The sequence below is a fragment of the Hylobates moloch genome, unplaced genomic scaffold (assembly GCF_009828535.3).
Source record: "Hylobates moloch isolate HMO894 unplaced genomic scaffold, HMol_V3 SCAFFOLD_1, whole genome shotgun sequence".
Taxonomy (NCBI): Eukaryota; Metazoa; Chordata; class Mammalia; order Primates; family Hylobatidae; genus Hylobates; species Hylobates moloch.
The window spans coordinates 27,522,952-27,546,517 of record NW_026652276.1 but is presented as its reverse complement, the minus strand read 5'-3'; the positions used below and the strand labels follow the sequence as shown (position 1 = coordinate 27,546,517).

At 34.7% G+C, this 23,566-nt stretch overlaps 1 protein-coding gene across 2 annotated transcripts in view; it reads left to right on the top strand.

The window, feature by feature from the left end:
- Positions 1 to 214: 214 nt before the first annotated feature.
- VWC2L (von Willebrand factor C domain containing 2 like) overlaps positions 215 to 23,566 on the top strand; it is a 165,991-nt gene continuing 142,639 nt past the window's right edge. For both annotated transcript variants that reach the window (XM_032754633.1, XM_032754632.2), the window contains exons 1-2: positions 215 to 945; positions 3,266 to 3,735. In XM_032754633.1, coding sequence (XP_032610524.1) covers positions 3,346 to 3,735 — 390 coding nt within the window. In that variant the 5' untranslated portion in view covers positions 215 to 945; positions 3,266 to 3,345. The remainder of the gene's footprint in view (positions 946 to 3,265; positions 3,736 to 23,566) is intronic.

Here is a 23,566-nt window from a genome sequence, read left to right as displayed (position 1 = left end):
GGGGACTGCAGATGGCTTAAATCTAAATGCAAGCCTCTTCCGGAACTTTCATCTCTGCAGCCCATCCAAGAACGCGTTAGGTAAAATTACAATTTTTTAGAAAAAAAATTTAATTGTAATTTCAATGCAAATAAGTATCTCGCACGTAGAATGTCTTTACCCCTCCTAATGCACGCATCCGCTGTATAAAGTGCGACTGCTTGGAGAGCACTCTAGCCTCCTCTAAAGCAGCTCTGGGATTTCGACAGAGCTGGGCTCAGAAGCCAGTTGTTGGCGCTGTCCGTGGTGCTGAGGAATTCCCGGCTGCCGGCAGAATGAGCTCCAAATCAGCAATCTGCGAACTGCTCTTACTGATGCAGAAACCCAGCTAAAGTTGCTCCTTTCCTTCACATCCACAGTTAGTATTTTCCGGTGTGTAAGAGGGGATTCAAGCAACATACTGTGGACGATGGTGATGGTATTGCCAGCGGAGTGGGCTTTAAGCTACAGCATGCTGTTGCTGTTTGTGATCCTCAGAGCCTAGCCAAATCACCTCTACTGCCGTAGCAAACACTGTGTAAGTGAACTCATGTGTGGAGGAGGCGTAATCAGCCGGGAAATTTCATAGAAGGATCTAAGAAAATGCTAAAAATAAGTTCAACATGATTCTGCTACTGGGGTCTGGATTTCTACAGGACCAGCATTGCTTCTTGCTTTGAATTCTGAAGACAGGTCCAAGCAAATTTCTTATGTGTGTCTGCTGTGTTTCTTTCTGGAAGGGCGGGAGACTGCTTCTTTACTGTGTTTTGAAATGGGAGGTAGAGAGAATGGATTGCCTTTAATTCATGCCTAAAAATGTATTCTTTGGGTAATTAAAGAGGAACTGCTTTCTTAAAACATACCTGACCTTTTAGTTCATTTTGGGCTGTGACCCCTACTACCACCATTAACCTCCAGAGTGACTAGGTAAGTGTATCTTATGACATGAATTATGTTTGTTTTCTCAAAGAAATAGATGCAGTCATTTTAAATCATATGTAGCAATATGGGGAGGGGGGGAAAGTTAAGCTGGGAAGTGAACATCAGTTTAGCAGTGTTTGCTTTCTTTTTAAAAATCTTCAGATAAACATTACATTTGATTTATCCCATGTTTCTGCTCTCAAATAAATAGTATCTCAAATTGTACTAGGGCAGCTCAATTATGAAGGCTTTTTAAAAAATAGCCTAAGAACTTTGTTATATTAAAAATAAAATCTTGTTTTTTACCATGCAGATTTTAAGATATATTTCATTTAATAAAAACATATTTAATGTTTATATAAAGTAGATATTACATTCCTATTTTTACCTCTAAGTTTACATTTACCATAACCTAACACATTAATGCCTACCTGTGGCTTACAAAGAGATCATTTTCTATGTCTCTTTGAAGCAGAATCATATGTGTATTTTATATGGCTTATCTTGCATGTATTGACAGATATTGCTGGAATATTATAAGGAAGCATAGTAGCTTTCTTTCCTCCAAGATAAACTTTCTAAATATGTGACGTATAAATGCTTGCTTTAATTAGTAAATTATATTTATGCTTTTTCAGAAGCTTCTGTTATGTTTGTTATCTCTGTAGTAATTTGAGAGAAAAAAATGCTTTGTCAAAGGGAGCTTCCAGATTCTCAAGTAGAATTATAGGTTTGCATTTTCTTGTTCTGTCATGACTCATTATTTTTGACATATTTTATAAGAAATCATCGGCTTTATTACCTACCCAAAGGGAATTCTAATATCAGAGGATATCAGAGGAATTCTAATATCAGCTTTCTCCGGAAAGAGGGCATACTACCTTCCATTTTACTATTACTAGAACTTGTATATCTGCCTTAAAATGCAAATATAATAGTTTATGAAGTTTCCTAATGTCATCTTTATCTTATTTTAAGTTATCATCTGTATATGTTAGACTGAAAAGAGATGATTTATCATTGCTCTTAATATAATCTGAAAATAAACCAATGTATAACATTTATAACTGACCTGAAAATGTCCTGTATACCATCTTAGTGTTATTGGCATGAAGCCAATAGTATTTAAATAAACAAATGAGCTATTTGGCAATACTTTTTCTTATTTATTACTCCCTAAAGTCACAGTTTCCCCAGAGCCTCTGTGTGTTAGTTATTCTAAATATTTAAATAAGAGCCCACTCCCAACACTTCACATCAAGCACCAATACTAAGTGGAGTTTACAAGAGTCAGTGTCACAAAATTAATAAGGCATATTTTCTATGAATGGTTAACACTTAATTACGGTTTTAAGCAACTTCCATAAAGAATTTTATGCTGGCATCTTTGTGCAGATTGTGTACATGTAAATATTTTTGACATTTCAAGAGTTATGTTTTCAAGATCTCATAAATTGCATTTATATTATATTGAAATATTTAATTTAAATAATATGACATATATACTAGATTCAAGTTACTGTGAAATAAATTTATAGATAGATCTTTCCTGCCCACTAAGAGCTTCCTTCCTATGTAAAATAATGTGGACAATAATACAAATAAATTTGTTTTTAACAAATTCTTTTAAGCACATGGAATTCTCTTGTATTATTTATTATTTCGAATTTTCTTTCTCTTAATCACTATGGAATAGTTATGTTGTTTTGTTATCAACTATATTTCAAAAATCCAGACTCATGTTCACTTAAACAGGTAACTGACATTGACACCACTGTTGTTCTTTAATTATGGGCATAAATAAGTAGGAAATCCTTTATAGTAGCTCCTTCCTAAATATAATTTATATTCAACTGTTGGTTTATTCCCTTTCCTTTAGAATTAGATTTTTTTCTCACCAATCTTTTGAGCTGACACAGATAATTATAACATGTGTTCCATCACTGACTAGTCCACTTTAAAGAATAATAGAAAATGTGAGTTCAAATATTCTTGAGCTATTTGTAAGTTACTCCTTGTGATCACCTTTTGGGGCTCAGTAAAACCATTTCTTTGAAATTTAGACAAAGCTAGACCTTTGAAATTCAGAAGGAAAATTCAAGCTGAAGGTTCCTATATAAAATAATCCAAAAGGACAAATTTTAATGCATATATTGCCAAGTATCAACTCTTCAAACCTCACAATAAGGCATGGATCGTTGCATGAACTTAGTCTATTTGAGGACTTAGTATCTTCAAATTGATCCCAGTTTAAGAGCATGGGCTTAAATGAATCTATCTTCACTTTATATATGTCAAATTATTCTTTTTAAATATTTATTTTCAGCCTACCCCTCTTGTATTCCCATGGAAGGAGCTGAGTATATTTAATATTAGGAGCACATCCAGAAGTCTTTGAAGAGGGGGATGGCTCTTCATATTCATGAAGCTTGCATACTTCTGTTGGTCATCCCTGGATTGGTCACCTCTGCTGCTATCAGTCATGAAGACTATCCTGCTGATGAAGGTGACCAGATCTCCAGTAATGACAATCTGATCTTTGATGACTATCGAGGGAAAGGGTGTGTCGATGACAGCGGCTTTGTATACAAGTTGGGAGAACGATTTTTCCCTGGGCATTCCAACTGTCCATGTGTCTGTGCTCTAGATGGACCTGTTTGCGACCAACCAGAATGCCCTAAAATTCACCCAAAGTGTACTAAAGTGGAACACAATGGATGCTGTCCTGAGTGCAAAGAAGTAAAAAACTTCTGTGAATATCACGGGAAAAATTACAAAATCTTGGAGGAATTTAAGGTATGCGTTACCCTCCATATTTATTGAATATCAACTTTTCATACCACGTGCTTAGTACATTGCTACATTAAAGTCAGAGTTGGAAAAAGGTACTTTTAAATTTCCCTTTAAATTACACAATTTGATTCTAATTACCATAAGGAGCACCATGGTCAACAAACGGCCAATTGGTTTGTTGATCATATTTGTTAAGTTGCACAATAACCTTTATTTGTTTTCCCAGAAGTATTTGGGGCATACCTAACACCTTTTATTTTTGCCCTTAAACATTTCTTCTCTGTTATTACAAAATAGGTTTTCTGACGGGAACAATTTTGTGTATAGTGTATGTGTCTCCTAAATTAATTTTTTTAATTGTGTCAGTTTTGTGTGTTGCTTATTAGCCTGTATTTGAAGTCATTTAACAATATAGTCTAGAATTATTTGTTTATTGTGTGGAAAAGCTACAGAGATACACTTCTTAGCTGTGGTCCTCATATTAAGAAAATGCATTGGGCCTACTTGTGGTCAAGCAAGATCCCCATTCTGTTCTCTGCTCGCTAGATTTTTTGCTTACAGGATTCCACAGAGAACTGAATTTTTATCACAATCCAGGTGAAGAGTAGTAAAAAAGACTGTAATTTTTTCAGCCTACATGGTATTTTTTAGTTTTTCTTTTATGCTTGCGTCATATTTTCAAAGTAGCTTAGAGTTCATTTTTATCCCTTATTGAACTTTCTTTTCCCCAATGGCTAGTTTTAATTGGGATATCCTACAAGCCTGATCTGAACCCTGAGGTATGAATACATGAAAAATGTCCACCTTAAATGTAATGGCAATTTGTGCCTGGAGTGTCTGTCATACTGAGGGTTTATATAAAATGTTCCCATTTCATCTAACCAAGTTCTGTGACCAGGTTCTCAGAACCTTAGAGGTTAAATTAGATATAGCTACTTTTCAGTGTGGGTGTTTATGTATGAGAGAAGACATTTCCATTATTAGCACTGACCCAACTTCTCTCACCACAAGAGTCAAATGGTGCCAGAAATCAGTATGTAGAAAAAAGGTCTCAACTGATCATCATTAGCGTAATCTGTGTATTCATAGTTAATTGTATTTAGTTCATTATTAACCTGGAATGAACCAGGTTATGGGTTCAAGCCAGTTCTGATTTACCCAAGAATACCCAGTCATTGAAACTAGATTCCTTAGGACAAAAAGGAAATTTTAATTATGACATTCAACTTCCTTAGACATGTTATTCTCGACTTTTGTCTTTTGTGTATTATTTTATTGCACAAAATTAAGAAGTAAAAGCATAAGAGTATAGTAAAAGTATCATTGTTGACACCAAATAATAGTTGAGAGTAGAGTACATTTATTAATGGTTTTATGATCTCTAAAATATTGTATGTATTTTGACATTACCTATTTTTAATTTCATCTTAATGGAAGTAAGTAGAAGTACGCAACACACTTGATTCTAGCAGTCATATCACCCTTTTCTAACATGCATTTATATCTAGAGTAGAATACAAAAAGGTATTGTAGGAACAGCATTTCATAACTAGCACAAATAGAAACATAAGTTTCTGAGATTTATATAATTTGGTAATCTGTATTTAATAAAGAAAAAAGATTGTCTAATTAACTCACTATTGAAAATGCTATAGTTTTCCCTCTTTATTAGATTTCACTACAAAGGTAATAACTATGTTGCCATGTCAAACAATATAGAGGTATTTAAAGAAAAAGTTAATAATTTCTGTACCCCTTCTAGTTATAACCCTACTGTAATCTAATTTATCCCTACTACTTCTTTACGAATGTATGATCCATTAATATGCACAGCTTTTTCACCTGGCTTTTTGTGTCATAAAATTTTTGATGCGATTTTTAAAATAATAGGTATCAGTTTTTTTAACAAGAATTTACAGTCATAAAGAGTTTTAGAGACTATATAGGGCAAATGTGTCAGGATGAGAAACTGAGACCACAAAAGTATAAATTACTTATCCAAAATTGTCAAGTTATTTACCTTAATTCTAAATGCTGCCATTCTAACAATATTATATGATCTCTCAATGCAGTTTGTCACTAAGGTCAGAGAGACCTGGATTCGAATCCCAAATTCATCATCATAAATTTTTGAATGGAGTTCTTAAACTTTTTGATCCACAGTGGTATTGACTATAAAATAGCCATTGTAATAATCACTTCCCTTAGGAGGAGAGGTTGGAAATTCTTAATAACATATAATTTCTCTGAAGTCACTAACCTTGTGATGACGGGTACACAATAGATATTAAATAAATGATTGCCCCCTCCTTCTTAACTCTAATATCCAGGGATTTACTCTAAATTCTAAATTCCTCTATGGCTTTGCCTACATTTTATAATGAAAGTTCAACTTTAAAAGACTTTCAAATGAAGAATTATCATACCTTTTTAAAATGCTCTACTTATCCATGTGAACCATATAACCTAACCTAAGTAAATATTAGCCATAATCTGTCATCTTGATTCTCTTCCAACTCAGCTTGCAAGGAACAAGTCATTAATTATTAAAGATGCATAAAACTTTTATGTAATAATGTTGATATGTTAATTAGGGAGGTTGTATTATGAGATATTCTTTACATATAATATATTCATCCAACAAGCATTTATCAGACTGTTCAGTAGATAAGATACTATAGATGTACTTACAACTGAAAGTAGGACATCTAGAAACCAAAATCTCTGCTCACAAGAAAGACATGATCAATGTGAAGAGAGAAGGGGAAAAAAGCAGGTAAAAGTTAAGTACATGATTATGAAATCCCAATATAACTCCCAAGAGATTGTGATGGCAGAAGCTTATCAATATAGCATGAGGCTTGGTTAAGCAAGAGATTTGTCTTCAGGATGCTAACCCTATACATCTTGTAGAGTTGCCTGTTCTTCAAGAAGTACTTGAAATTGATCTGGGAAGATTGAAATTCCAAAGAGGAAACTGCTGGAGCAAAATCAGAGATTGGGATGAATACAATCTGCAAAGAGGAGGGAGATGGGTATAATTGGAAGCTAGATATGACTAAAATGCTATCCTAGTAAGAGGCAAAGTCAGATATGTGTCGGTGGACAGTGGATGGAAGGGCCTTGAATACTGGGCCAAAATATTTAGATTCATCTGAAGCATAATAGGAAATAAGATGCAGATTGTTCTGTACATAGATGACCTAGTTAAACATAAATAAAAACGAATGTCCTATATCCAAGCACAGGATTGAATAGAAGTAAAGAGAAATTAATAGTGGCGGAAGGAAGTCTGCTGCAGAAAAACAGAGAATGAGGTGCACAAGGACAAAGACATTCAGGACAGTTTTCAGGGTAAAATCTAATTTCCCTACTGTAGCCTAGATTCTACTCATCAGCCTCTCCAAATCCCTCAAACTCTTGGTGGCTTTTCTTCCCTGTGTGTTTGCACTGCTGTTCCACACTATGGAACACTTTTTCAACATTGCTCCCTGTTTAAATCCTACTGGACCACTTCAAGGCTCCATTTAAATCTCACCTCAACTGGAAACCCCTCTCTGTCTGTCCTACCTCGTATTTCCCACACTGTATCACTCCTTCCATATGTTCCCACGGCCTGCTCTACACACCATCACTACGAGAACAGTAACTGTTGTCTGATACTGTGAAGAGCTTTATGTATATTATAACACATTTTATTTTACAATAACACTGTGAGAATTATACTTTTATTAGCACTGTTTTACAGATAAGAAAACCAAAGCAGCAGAGTGAAAGTAACTTGTCCAAGACCATACAGCTGGAAAGAGGAAAAAGTAGGACTCCAAGCCAGGCAGCTTGGCTGCAGAATCTAAGCTCCTCACCACTTCTACTGATCTATCCCACAGCAATAATGTAATACATCACACTGCAATAATATTAAATCATGTAAAATATAATATGAAATAATATCATATGAAACCACTCATCTCTTCCATTAGTCATTGAACCCTTTGAGGCTAGCGACACTGTTTTCTTTTTTCTTTTCCCCTCTATTCCCAACACTGTATGAGCTACATAACAGTTATTTAACACCTTTTTTGATGAATAGCATACCAGGTCAAACTGTAATCAAACTTATAGGATAAAGAAGTTAGAATTTCTTTAGAATGATTTAGTTTCTATTTATGTGTTATCTCTTCATTTTAATTAAAGAAGCACTGAAAGTTGAAATGAAAAATGCTCTTTGGGCAGTTAAAATGGCACACATTGTTCTCTTATGATAAGAGTACCTATTTTCGTCCTGCCTTTACTTTCTTCCTGTCTCAACCCCTTCCTAACCAAGGGTTGTCTTGGATTCTGTCTCCATCCCAGCATCGCAATGACTACCCAGTGTTTTAGCTGTACTGGTCTCACTCTATGCAGTTGCAAATCATAGGTCACACTTCAATATTTTCTGATCACCAAATTCAAATGTAAATTGATCCATGTGTCACCTGACAGGAAAACTGATGTCATTTATAAAGATTGTGGGATTTTGTGGGGTTTTTATTTCATTTACTGATGCAAGTTTTGAAAATGAATTTCTCTCTATTCTTTTTGAAAACTCTAAATTCTCCAAGGTTCTGGTAATATTGTATTAAGATAAAGGTCACTGTATAGTAGGTTCTCTCATCTTTCTTTTATGTGCACCCAGGCAATATGACACTGGAACCTACTTTATGAGAAATAAAACATATAAATAATAAATTATAATAGCAGTTCCTACCAGAAAAAGTTTATTGGAAATGTAGGCTTAACTATCTTATGCTGAGTTTCTCAAAGGAAGAAATAATTTATTTTGCTTAGTATTTTTATAACTCTGATTCTGCTAGAATTAGCCTTTTTGACTATTTCCTTATACTTTAGAACTTGTACTGATTTAGTTGTAGGTCATGCACTGAAGGTTATACTACATGTAGCAGAAAGAAATCTTTCAGCTTTTGCATAGCTTGTTTTATTTTAAAGTGATTTTCTGCAGTCAATTCCCAGTGTCCCTAATTCAGGATTTGGATTTGCCCAAGATCAGCTCTTCCCTGCTGACACTGACCTTTGTGTTTTTCCCACTATGGGCCAAAGACAGTGGACCAGATCTCTGAATTGTATATTTGAAAGGTGCGGTGTGAATATTTTTTCAAGTCGAACATCTTGTGAGTTTGTTGTTGCTTTTATACAAATGAGCATGTTTTCATGATGCCAAGTTTTTGCCCTGAATTTTATACTTAATATTTAAATCTCAAGAGAATAAAAGGGGACCTGCCTGGCCAACATGGTGAAACCCTGCCTCTACTAAAAATACAAAAATTAGCCAGGCGTGGTGGCGGGCATCTGTAGTCCCAGCTACTCGAGAGGCTGAGGCAGGAGAATCGCTTGAATCCAGGAGGCAGAGGCTGCAGCGAGCAGAGATTGAGCCACTGCACTCCAGCCTGGGCAACAGAAGAAGACTCCGTTTCAAAAAAAAAAAAGAAAAAAAATTAAGCAGTGGGATTATTTTGCCAAGTCATCACACTCATAAAAAATGTTGATGCCAATTTGGATTTAGAATTGATTTGCCCTTTAATGGGTAAATTTCAACCTTCTCATTAATAGGTGCCACATTATTAATGTCCAATATTGTAAAATTAAATCTGTAAAAACGTTTGAGTGGGAAGAATTTTTGAATTCAGATTTGGGAGAGTCATTTGATGTCTAGTTGTTTTTTTAATATGGAGAAGAAAATGGAAGGCAACATGTTCTAGGAGCTGAGGACCAGATTTATGAAAGAACAGGGAAAACCAGAGGCTGTAGAGATATCTCAGTTGAGGGGACTAACAGGTAGGAACACTTTGCACAGCACAACTCACTGCCCCTTGCCTACTTACCCACCTGCCATTGCACAAGTGTCTATGAAAAGCACAGGAACTAAGTCAGATGTTTATACAAGGCAAAGGAGTACAAAAAGCATATATTTGAAGTATGAAGCCTGTATTTATTTTAACAACAGAGAAATCTGTGGATTATGAGAATATAGGTGCAGTTTTTAAAGAATTTTATACAAAAGAGGGTTTTCATTTCTCAACAAATGGGTAGTGGAGTCACCAGGGGCATTTTTAAGTTACTATCCCAAGAAAGAACTAGAAAGCGTCATGATTTTATGAGGCAAAGATAATTGGGGATCTTTGTAGAGAGGTTGAGAAGATTAATTCCATAATTATTGGCTCTGCAAAATGCAGTTTCTGTTTTGCACAGCATGTTGTGGCTTTTAACATTAAAATGGCTTTGAGTGAGTTAAAAGGAATGCCTTCCCCTTTCAAGTTGCTACAAAATAACAGTGATTGAGACCTTACTGTTGCTTATCTGAGGCTCAGCCTCAGCATGCAGAATGAGTGGGTTCAAAGTGGATATTCTCAATGGGGGATTCCCATCTTCGTAAGTAACTGGGGAACCTTTACATAATTTTTATACTCTCTCAGTAATTTCATTTCAGAGATTAGAAGTCAATTTTATTTAAAAATTTATGATGTTCATTGCACACTTTTTGCACCCACAAAAGTACACTAAAAGTTTTTTGCACCCACAGAAGTACGTGAAAGCTAGGAAAAAAATCTACTTTTAAAATAATTTATTTTCTTAAAAAATTAAATTGATAATTGAGTGTTATCCTTTTCATATTAAGTACTTTCTAAAATAGAGTAGAATTATAAGAATAAATGGCTTCCAAATTAATTCTCAAAGGAGTGAAATAGCTCATTTACAGTCGGAATTACAGTCTCCTACTTTACATTTTAAGAGAATTGACGGTCAGCTAGCCCTTTTGTTAGTTATATATAGGAGTAGTTTTTCATACTCACTTACCAATATTTATTGCTGTCCTTCATATTGGAAGATGCCGCTGTTAATGGTGATAACTGTGTGACAAGCATGACTACCGAGATTTGTGACTGGGCTTCTGTGCTGTGTGCACATTGGGAGATCGGCGTTGATTTGCAGCCACATCTGAGATTTGCGGAGCTTGTCACTCTTAGTGACTACCCCAGACTTGAGGTCAGTCATCAGTAGTTTACAGACATGATTGCCCATTCCTTACTGACTCGCCCATATTGAGAGAAGATGAAGCTGAAAAAAAGAATGACCTGGTAGTCTCCCTTCCAGATTTTAACTCCCACTGCACAAGGTTTTGGATATGTTAAAAAAATTGCCTACTTTTAATTGTTTTTCCTCACCAAAAGACAGAATTGGTTAATCGGGTGATATTAACAAGCATATTTTTTTTCTATTTCCTACATGTTATTTCATAACACAAACCTACATATCTTTGGCAAATTTTGCAGATTAATTTATAATCTATATAATCTAGATTTTAATTACTCCATACATGCATTAATTTGTGTGTGTGTGTGTGTGTGTGTGTGTGTGTGTGTGTGTGTTAAACTGGAAGGAGCAAGAGTGTTCTTACTTTAAGAAAATCTTGTTTTAAGATTAAATCTTTTGTTCCTACTTCTTAATCGCCATGAACATATTTTCACTTTGTTTTGTTATCCTGCATCTTGATTTATACACCAGGCAGTGTGTTTTATGAAGGACAGCACAAGAAAAACCTATCGGTGTATTTTTTAGTTGTCTTTTAGGGAAGCGTTTGAAACAAAGAACTAAGAGGAGAGTTGAAGTGATCAATGTCTTTGCTTTCTCAAACAACAGGCATTATTAATTGGGAACTGGCTTATTTTAGAGTCTGTACTTTGGGTTTTATCATCACTACTGATTAGCATCAGTAATTTCAGTCTAACACACTTCCATTGTTGATTTCCTTGCCTCTAGCCTGCTGTAGAGCATATCACAATAAAGCCATCTTTGCAAAGGTTTAATGACATCATGGAAAGAGTGAATAAAGTACTAAAGTGACAAGAAAGATCATTCAGATCCTGAAAAACTTTTCAGATGACATTATTCTATGGCTGTATAAAGTTGTCTACAGGGTATAAACTTGCACTGAACACAACTCTTAATTTTCCCATTATGTCACATAACCATGAACAAAACTCAATATACGTTTATTCTATCTATAGATTTGATACAATAATGAGACCATATATGTCTTATGAAGAATAGTATTGAAGATTTGAAGATTATAATATTACATATCAATTTACAACAATTACCAAAGCTCAAAAGGTTTTTTTTAATTAAACATTATTGGGTTGGTATTTTGAAATAATTTTTGTTTTAGTATTTACCTTTCACTACCATTGTTACGTCTTGGTTTGGGATTTTATTTCTAGTATCTGCATTCATATAAATTTTTCTGCTTGTAAAAAGGAAGGCATTATGGTTTCTTTTTTATAGTCTAGGTCCTTTCTAGTTTTGAGCGCTGACCATAGAATTTTAGATCTAAAACAGAACTTTGAAATTATTTTATCTAACTCCCATATTTTAGAGGTGATAAGAGAAAGACTAACAGAAACTTAGTGATAACAAACTTCCATTGTGCCAAATAATGGCACAGCTCATTATTTGCAAAAGCAGTATTAATATGTCACTTTCCTGTGATCTTTTTCCTGTATTTTACTACCTTCAGGTTTAACAGAAAAATACCAGCTCATTTGCATCTTCTTTTCCAATAAATATGTTGGATTCAATGATTTATCTCAGCCAATTGTGTATAGAAATGTGATATCAGGACCTATCACCATGACAACACAGAGTTACAAGTAGACAAGAACAATAAAATATTGGCACATCAGAAATCAGTCTTTGATACAGATTGGGTACAATTTGTGAAACTAGCCTAAGTTTCCAAAGGCTGTAATAAAAATGGGGCCCATTGTCTAAAACAGAAAAATTATGTAATTAAACCAAAAAATATAGGCCAAAATAAAATTAAAATATATTACATCAAACATTACCTATTTTCACTGAGACTACTTTATACTTGGATGTAACAAAGGAGCAAAATTAGCTGTGCTTACTCATGTATTTTGATGGTTTTAGAAAATGAGGACCCAATTTTTTTTTCACTTAGCAAATTCTCACCTCTCACTAGATGGCAGGAATGGAATATGCAAAATAGATGGTATATGCAAAAATCTCTAATTCTGTGGCATTAGAACAACGACAACAACAAAAATCTCTAAACTGGCTGATGATCAATATCACCTAAGGAAGGAATGTTGCAAAACTTCAGATTCCTTGACCTTTCCATCTTAAATTCCGATTTACATCATTTAAATCTATGTTATTCTAAAGTTTCTCAGATTATTATAATTCTCAGTAGGGTTTGGGAATCACTGCTATAATTCAGCCTTTTCTAGACTGTTTTCTAAGGAATACTAGCATCCTGTGTGATTCTTCCTAAGGATTTCAGTTATTTTTCATGGTCAAATAAATTTGAGAAATGATGCATCCTTTAACCTCTCTTGGAAACGAGCAGTACACGTTAGTATACTAAGACTACTTGAGCATATTGGAAAGTAGGTTTGTTTGAAAGTTAGTATGTATAGTTCAACAGCTGAGAGCTCAAAAGGGTGGTGAAAATTGGATTTTAAAGCAGGCCCTACCACTTACCAGCCAACTGACCTAGGCACACATTACTTCACCTCTTTATGTCTCCATGTATACATCTATAAAAGAGAGATAATAGTAGACAGCACTTGGCATACACCACGTGATTTATAAAAGCTACCTGACATTTTTACTACTATTACTATTAATACTAAACTGTATTTAATCCAGAGTTTCACAAATTTATGTGACAGTAGAACACTTTTTTTCTCAGAACATTTATTAACATCTTAAAGTTCACAAAAGTTCAACGAAACACAGTTTAAAAAATATTTTGCTAATGATTTACGATAGGCTAATTCCTTTGAATTTTATGAGCAGTTAATGATGAAAATCTATTTTTTCTCAGCTTATCTTTTAATATTTTGTTCTTTTTAAAGTTCCCCAAATAGTATTTAATGTGATTATTTATGGAAATTTATGTTACAAAAAACAATTTAGTTGAAAAATGACTTTTAAAAAAACAGTGGCAATATCAACTACAAGTAGTGGATTCTCTAAGACAAGGGTCAATACACTATGCTCCATGAGCCAGATCGAGTTCACAATCCATTTTATTAATAAAGCTTTATTAAAACACAGCCATGCTCATTCACTTACATATTGTCTATGGTTGCTTTTAGAATATTCCAGGCACTGTATGACCCACAAAATCTAAAATATTTACTATTTGGCCTTCTGTAGAAAAGGTTTGCTGATCCTTGCCTAATCTGGAATCAGATATTCTTCCCTTTCTACTTCTCTCAAATTGTGCTGTCACCAAATCCTTCTAACTTGCACTCTTGAAGGTTACAGCCATTTGGGTACTGCTGGATATCAGTTTTCTTTCATCAGTGCATGGTCTCAGGGATCTCTTTTCACACAAGTAAATTTCAAAAAGCCTGTAGATCTGTCTATTTTAAACGTATACATACTTAACAGCAGGCATGTTAAATCCTATTTCTCTGCATTCCTGACTCAGAAGAGTACAGCTTTGCTCTTTGCACTGATGTATTATAACTTCATAATTTTCCATTTACTGAAAATTCTCAAATAAAACAGATAAAGATTAATTTTTTATCTTTTTATATCCTATGTGTTCTCTTTTGATAAGTCAAAAAGTTATCTTTAATATAATAGATACATTTAGGATTATATTAAGTGAAAACATGTATACATTATTTCTGCTTACTTAGGTACTCAGTCCATTATTGAGTTTTTAAAATCAGCTTACATACACAATCCACAGTTTGATCCCATTAAATAAATATCCCTTTCATATAGAGAAGTGGTAGATCTTGTGGGCTGTACCAAAATATAGAAGGCAGAAATCTGACCCTCAAGGTGCTCCTAAGTCTATCTAAAGTAATAATACAGGTACCACTGATGAGAAGTGGCTTGTGATGACTGCTCTAGGAACTCAGATGAAGAAAGAATTCAGATCGGGTGCAATGGCTCACCCCCGTAAAACCAGCACTTTGGGAGGCTGAGGCAGGCAGATCACCTGAGGTCAGGAGTTCAAGACCAGCCTGGCCAACATGGTGAAACCCCATCTCTACTAAAAATACAAAGATTAGCCTGGCATGATGGTGGGTGCCTGTAGTCCCAGCTACTTGGGAGGCTGAGGCAGGAGGATCACTTGAACCCAGGAGGCAGAAGTTTCAGTGAGCCAAGTTCCGGCCATTGCACTCTCCAGCCTGGGTGACAGAGCCAAACTTTGTCTCAAAAAAAAAAAAGAAAAAAAAAAAAGTAATTCAGTCTGAAGAACTAAAGGAAGATATGCTAACAGTGGGGGGTTTCAATGCATTAAAAGCAGTTGAGACAAAATTGGAAAGTTTGCAAACATAAAGGCAAAGCTTATTCAGAGAAACGGTGTCAAGCCGAGTGACAAGAGCATAGGGTATAGAGAGTTAGAGAGAAATAAGAGTGAGGAGGGAGCATGGGACCAGTTCACAGCATGAATGCTAGGCTAAGGAGCTTGGGTCAAAGTCTGAACTGAGTAGACAGCCACCAAAGGGCTTAGATCAAAGAAGCAACAAAACTAGATTTGTGCCTAAAACAAATACCAATAATAGTTGGCAATTTCATTAAGTATCTTGCACATGCATTTCCTTATTAAATTATTGAATCCTAAAATATTTTCACTCCCATTTCACAAATGAGAAAACTGAGATTCAGAGAAATTTGTGCTTTTGTCTTTGTGATAAATGGAGGTTATCAAACTTGACAAGTCAAGAAAGGTCTCCTAACTCTAACTCTAGGGTTTTCTCTCTTACATCTTATCAGCTTTGATTAATTCACTATGAACATTATGCAAGTAATGTGGTAGAGATAGTGTAGTTTTCATTTTGGGTGTATATATTTTCTATATTGTTGACTGTGTTCAATTATAAGTCTATTTCATATTTAGTCCCCTCTTTTTCACAGAAATGTGGCACATTGCTAACATGAGGAAAATTCTTTTCCTGCTCCAGATTTATAGGGCTTGATTGGTTTCATTTCAAAAAGCTCCCACTGTCAAAAGAAGTATGCTTCTAAGGCACATTCCTATCCATTTAAAAAACAAACTGCATTCTGAATGAAGTGAGGATTGGCCAGGATTATTTTTGCCAATTTAGAGATTAAAAACAAAATTCTAAATCAGTGAAATACATATTTTTAAAAAAGAAAATACAAAACTTGTTAATGATTCTTGCAGTCTTAGAAATGCACTCTCTAATATTTCACTTATTTTCACTGCATGTTAGCTTTATTGCTCTATCCTAAATATGACAGAGAAAAAACCAAAATTGTTCAGTGTAACTTTAATTTCCCCCAACATTAAAAATAAAATCCTGCTAAAATTGCAAACCTTTGACTGCTGAGATGTAGGAAGCTTCATTAGAGACAAAAAGGAGAATCAGAGAATTTTTCTTTTGTTAATGAGACTCTAGGACATTCACATTGAAACTAAAAGATACTTAAATCAAGACTCCAAAAACTGTGAGCTAAAGTTACCCTGTTAAAAATCTGTTTTTGGCAAGAATCTGATTAAAGATTGACGTTTCATCTCTGTAAATAAGAATCTAATTAACTATCTAAAAATAGTGTCCAATGCCATTCTCAATTGAACCACAATTTGAGTGCAAACATTGTTGTGTTTTAGAGATGTAACACAAATTGCTTTCAAAACTCTGAAAGATGTACAGTTGTCCCTAGATATACACAGAGGACTGGCTCCAAATCCTCTCCAATACCAAAATCTGCAAATACTCTGTAAAACTGTAAGATACAAATTTCTTACATAAAATGGATTAGTATTTGCATATAGCCTATGCACATTCTCCCATACACTTTAAACTATTTCTGGATTACTTATAATTTCAAATACAATGTAAATGCTATGTAATACTTTGTTATACTCTACTGTTTAGTAATAATGGTAAGAAAAATAGTCTGTAAATGTTTAGTACAGACAACCATCCATTTCCTTTCCAATACAATATTTTTGATTCACAATGGGTTGAATCCATGGATATGAAACCCACAGATATGAAGGGCTGACTGTATGTTTTACAAATTCAACATTTCAATTAATTCATAATGAGTGTCATTATACCATAATTTAATAAAAATAAGTTATAACTAATATGCTCCCTTGAGAAATACACAGCCATTGCAAATGGACAAAGGGTGAGGAAGGAAACTCTGATGCAGTTGAAAGCTATGATGGCAATCATAGTCATGTAATCAATGCCACATCGTTTACATGTGCTTTCACATATTACATAGTTTAGTCTCAAAACAATCCAATGAGAAAATTAGAGCACTCTTAATATTTTATTATTAACTCCATCTTAGGGACAAGTGAAAAACCCAGGCTCAAGAGGTTTAAGTAACCTGTCCAAGGTAGAACAGCAAGCAGCATTTCATGCCAGGATTTCAGCTGCAAGTGTGCTTATTTCACATTATCATATAGCCAAGTTCCACTGGGTGATAGCACTAACAATTTTTATACATGGTTACAAAATTATCACTGCTTCTGCCATACCTTGTCTCAAAGTTATACACTAAAGCAGAGAGGTTTATCAAGAAAGTACTCAGTCAAGATTTTTTAAATTAAAATATGCTTTCATGTTACTGCCCATAAGCCATCTCAATATATTTTTGTGGAATGAGGTAAGCTATGAACTAAGCATCAAATAATGAACTATCAAATTCAGTAGGAAATTACTGTTTGGACTTTAGAAATATATTTCAATACCAGCAGTTATAAAGCACTTATTATTATTACATTTTAATTACTCTTTCTTCATAACCTGTCAAAGTATGACATCAGCAAATAGAAAAGGAAGAAAAAATTTCAATTTTTAGAAAATATTTGCACACAGACAGTGGCAAAAAAAAAAAAAGGAGCTCCTGAGAAATAATCTGATTGGCACTTCCAATACAAATGGGTTTGGTTGTTCCAGGGTGATAACTCCCATCCCTTAGACCCTAAAAGGTCTTGAATTCAGTGTCATCCACGCACTTTTAGCAGGCTGAGTTATGGCTCTTTCTCTTTTCTGTTATCGCTTCCTTTCAATGTTTTCTGCAGAATAACAGGTCATATTCATCTCCTATGATTCTTTCAGGCTGTAGAATTCTCACTATGATGTACTCTTCCCCAACCATATGTGACCTTGCTTTATTGCTGTTGTGGATGACTGATTCTTTGTCTGATATCAACAATCTCTCCTTTCCAGTGTCAACAGAAAAGTTTTGAAGTTATATAGTTGCTCACTTTTTTCCTGTTGCATAAACGGGTGATAAATGTAGCACCTTCAGCATGAAAATAACATGGGTTCTGCTGACAGTACTCAGTTGCTTTGTCAAGGATGTTTTTTATACCAAAGCCAACTGTCAATCCAGCTTGTCAGTGAAGGACTAAGGACTGCTGCTTTTCCCAAGTATTTCACAAGTATAGGTGTGGTACTTCATCAAAACCTTGATTTTATATTAAATCCTCAAGTTTTTGTCTATATGTTTGAGACCTCCTTTGATGATCATAAAGGCAGCTAAATTATCTTTTTCCTCTCTAAAACATACCCTGATATTTCCTTGATAAGTATACTGTGCCTACTTTAAAAAAAAATACATCTTTGATTGCAAATAAAGAGATATTGTTGCTTACATTTTCCTTACCTATATTTTTTAAAATTTACATTTATATGTTTTCTTCATATTTTGGAAAAAGCTGCATTTTACTGTCATGAGACTCCTTGAAAATGTTGAGGAAAAATATTGGTTCTTCACACCATCAGTTTGTTGGTATAGGCAGAATAAAATTATAGGGTTACCTGCCCTTAAATATATACTAAAGTATATTTTTAAAACTTTAGGAAAAAAATTTATTTTTTATTATTATTTTTCTCTTGAAATGGAGTCTCACTCTGTTGTCCAGGCTGGAGTGCAATGGCGCAACCTTAGCTCACTGCAACCTCCGCCTCCTGGGTTCAAGCAATTCTACTGCCTCAGCCTTCCGAGTAGCTGGGACTACAGGCACCCACCACCACGCCTGGCTAATTTTTGTATTTTTAGTACAGGTGGGGTTTCACCGTGTTGGCCAGGCTAGTCTCAAAATCCTGACCTCGTGTGCTCCACCTGCCTCAGCCTCCCAAATTGCTGGGATTACAAACGTGAGCCACCGTGCCTGGCCAGGAAGAAAATAATTTTAGGAAAAAAAAATAGAACATTGCTAAAATGTCACTGTTGTGTAGCAACAATGACAATTTCAAGAATGAGTAAACTTTTTTTTACTTGATAATTAATAATTACAATTGGGTACTTCATCAATTGTTTTCCAATCTTCTAATATTTTACTTTAACTCAGGGTACATGCAAATGAAAATAGAAAGATTAAATACAGTGGCTAAGTTTTCTATTATATAGTACCGTCAGTTATTCTTACAGAAAATGTATTTGTTTTTTAAAAACATCAAAATATGTTTTTACAAATATTTCAACTCTTATTCTAGATTGCATTTATTGGAGTAGGAGAGACATATAGTTCATCTCAATATATACACTACTTTGTATACAATGTATATTTAATGAATATGCTGAATATTTTTTTTTAAATTAGACATCATATTTCTGAATTGTAGTTTATTACCTACCTAGTTTATTATATCTACATGGGCAAAGCTATGCGCACTCTACAATCATTTCACTAAAATGCTTATGTTTTCAACAAAAATGAAATGTTTTTTGATAGACACACTGAAAAAATATACTCCAGAATGTATTATCAAAATACGAACTCCACCAGAAAAAGCCAGAACAGCTATTACTTAACTTGTAATGCAGATAATAATACCACGATATACATGGTGAGTAACTGAGATGGTTATTTTAAAAAACTCTATGCATCTGTTTTTTTTTATTTGCTTCCTCAGTATTAAAATTCTTAAAGAAGTTTCAGCTTGATGTCCATAATTTGATGAGTTACAACCTCAGTGTTCCAAATATGCTCCAATCAATAGGGCAGATTGCTGAAGAGGTCATCACAATCTCATTAGACCAGGAACACTGAGGAGCATTTTAATCAGTGATGCTATGGGTCATCTTTTAGATGATTGTGAATTTTGGTTAAAACCCATTGGATCAGTTGATTATTAGGTGACATCTGTTGCATGCAAATTACTGGCTACGGGAGTGGCAGTGGATGCTAAATACTTTTGCACTTTGTAATTTAATGTATATTTTAATGAAGTGAACAGTGAGATTCCTGACAGGCATGAGCAACTTTGAAATAGAGTCTTCCAAATTTTCATACAGTTTGAAAGTAATGAGATTTGTTCCTTAAAGTGATAAAATTTATGCCATAAATTATCTCTAAAAGAAGAGTGCTTCTAAAAGCTGTATTGTTTCCTTTGTGGAAAAGATTAGATTTTAAATAGTTGTTTAATGGGAGTTTTTTGAAAAGTAAACAAAGATTTTCTTTGATCATTTTTGCTTATTATGAAAGAAATGAAGTACCCCTTGGTCTCTCAAGCCTATATCACTTGATCAAAAGGAAACCCATTTGTAGGGTTAGTAAGCATAAACTTGGCTCTTAGAATATATCCCATCTATTTGTGTATCCATCACTTCAGCTTTCAACAGTATTCACAGAGAACTTTCTAAGAAACAAGTGTTGTTTTCAGAATATTCAAAATGTTGTTGTTGGGCTTTGTACTCTATCCCATCCTTTTGGGAAATGGACATGTTTAAAACCAGGACTTTTTCTGAAAAAAGATTTTCTAATACACTAAATTGTTGTGCTTATTAAGCAACCATTAAAATTGATACACATTATAAAATGAGACTAGCTTTTTCTCAGACCCTTTAGCAATTCCTCTGCATGTATTCTTGTCCAAATTTAGTTAGCACAGTATTTTCTAGTGCAATAAAAGTCTGTAATCATCTACTGCTAGATAGCCTAGTCAATGGAGTGCTTGAAGATTGACTTACCTGTGATTTGCATGATGAATATTATGAATTTAAAATTACCTTTAGAGGGTGAGTTCGTGTGCATTGCCATAATGTTGGAACCCAAATAGTTATTTCATGACTCACAGTCGGAAACCTTTTTCCCCAAAGTGCCCATTATAAAATTTAAATAAAATACAACCATCTCATTGACTCAAAATCATTTTCACGTATAATGAACACAGATGAAGCCACCCAGAGATATGGTTTAGCAAATAAGAAAATATAGATTATACATAAATGATTATGAACTTTAGTTAACAAATATTTGTTGAGTATCTATCATGTGCTAAGATGTCTTCTAGGTGCTGAGAATACAACAATGAACAGTGTATTTTAAGGAGATTAGAATCCATGAGGACAGGAGCAAATTTAGCAAAAAAATGTAAACAAATCAGTAAGATAATTTCACAGACTGATGAGAGCTCTGAATGGTTGACATGATGGACAGAGAAGATGAAGGGGCTGGATGACCTGAGTCATCAGGGAAGACCTCCCTGGAGAGGTGGCATTTGAGTTGACACCTAGATGATGAGACTTCAGGAAAAGAAAATGGGTTCGTTGCTTTTCATTCTTTCATTTTTCCTTAGTGATTTATAATGTCCAGTTTCACCATTCACAACTACTCTTTATCTGAGGCCTCTAATGACAATTTTGATTTTAGTCGCCTAAACCAATATTTATGAAAGAGTCTCATTTTGCTCTATTAACTATACTATATATAGCAGGAAACCCCTTTCTAATCTATGGCCAGCTGGGACAGCACTTGGAATTGCCATACAAGGTATGTATTTAGGGCCAGGCACAGTGGCTCACACCTATAATCCTAGCACTTTGGGAGGCCAAGGTAGGTGGATCATTTGAGGTCAGGAGTTCGAAACCAGACTGGCCAACGTGGTGAGACCCTGCTACTAAAAATACAAAAATTAGCCAGGCATGGTGGCATGCACCTGTAATCCCAGCTACTTGGGAGGCTGAAGCAGGAGAATCATTTAAACTCAGGAGGCAGAGGTTGCAGTGAGCCAAGATTGTGCCACTGCACTCCAGTCTGGGCAACAGAGTAAGACTCCATCTCAAGAAAAAAAAAAAAAAAGTATGTATTCAGAGATAGTAGAAATTGCTTAAATGCAGTTCTACATTTGTTATTTAAAAACAGTAAGCTGGAGTAATAACAGATTTAAAACAGATATAGTAACTGCTCAAGCCACCTGATATACATATTATATATAAATATATGTAAAAACAAAAAAATTTGACCTCTAATCCTAATTTCAACTAAAATTTATGAAAAAGTAGTGAGTGAGTGAATGTTACTGTATTTTCTAAAGAGTGCATAGAAAGGCCGGGCGCAGTGGCTCATGCCTGTAATCCCAGCACTTTGGGAGGCTGAGGCAGGCGGATCACGAGGTCAAGAGATCGAAACCATCCTGGCTAACACGGTGAAACCCTGTTTCTACTAAAAAATACAAAAAAATAGCCGGGCATGGTGCAGGCACCTGTAGTCCCAGCTACTAAGGAGGCTGAGGCAGGAGAATGGCGTGAACTCATGAGGCGGAGCTCGCAGTGAGCCGAGATCGCGCCACTGCACTCCAGCCTGGACGACAGAGCGAGACTCCGTCTCAAAAAAAAAAAAAAAAGTGCATAGAAATAAAGTGTTCTGTGAGGTTTCTTAGAAAAAGAGTTTTCTTGTATAAAATTTTAGGATGGTATAATTTAATCACCATACTTACAAATCTCTAGCTGGCAAAAGCCATGTATTAGTCATAATTTCACATTCTTCTTTAAAAAATGCTAGTAGAAATAATTTTTCCAGGTACTTCTTTCAGCATTCTCTGTTTCTCTAAGGATAGCTTTATTCTTTAAACTTTGGTTTTACAGGGATATTTTCAGGTTTCATCTATAGTTTTCACATGGAACAACCCAATAAAAGGAAATCTGTAACCAGCTCAATGCTTAAGATATAAAGATTTATCCAAAGTACTATGAGTTTTACACTGTAAGTGGGAAGGATTTTTAAAGTTTGAACTTAATGTCAAAGTAGCACGCTGCACACTCCTAGTAACTTACTGCTATTCAAGCAGTATCTTTTTACAAATGTAGGGGCAGGCAGGGGCAATGGAGAAAGTCAAGTTGAGCAAGAGGACAACAATAGTGCCGGAATTGTAAGATTATGAAAGGAAAGAGGCTTGGCAAGTCTGGAGAGGATGGAAAGAGGTTCTAGCTTGAGGTCAATGGGTTACATTTGATTGAGTGTTTACAGTGGGATCAGAGGGGCACAAGGAGGCTTGACATGAGAAAAAGTTCACTAAAATAGAGACAGACCATTTGTAAAAACAATTTAATGAAAACAGAAGAGGAAATCACATGCATATGGTAAGAGATTCTGAGTCAGAAAGGGATGGCATACAGTACATAAATAAAGCCAGGTTCAGGGCAGGGTGAGAAGCCACCAATGATTAATGTGATGTTTTTATTTTTCTCATTTATGTTTTTCATCATTCAAACCCTATTCAAAAAATCAGATATATTCTAATCACTAAGGCTTGTGGTCTTAGCTCTTCCTCAGAATATTTCTCAGTTTCCAATGCTTTATTGGTCTTTACTGGATTATTACCTGTTAACACTTCTCACAGATGCCTGCACATCTAGTTACCGGGCTCCAAAGCTTGAAGATGCCGAGGTCTCCAAGAATGCAACCCTTGTGGCAACCTAACTTTGGCAACTACAGTTTTCTAACTCACATTTATAGAAAGTTAAAAAGCTCTAAGTTTTCATAATAATCTCATTATGCACCAAACACCTAAGTAAA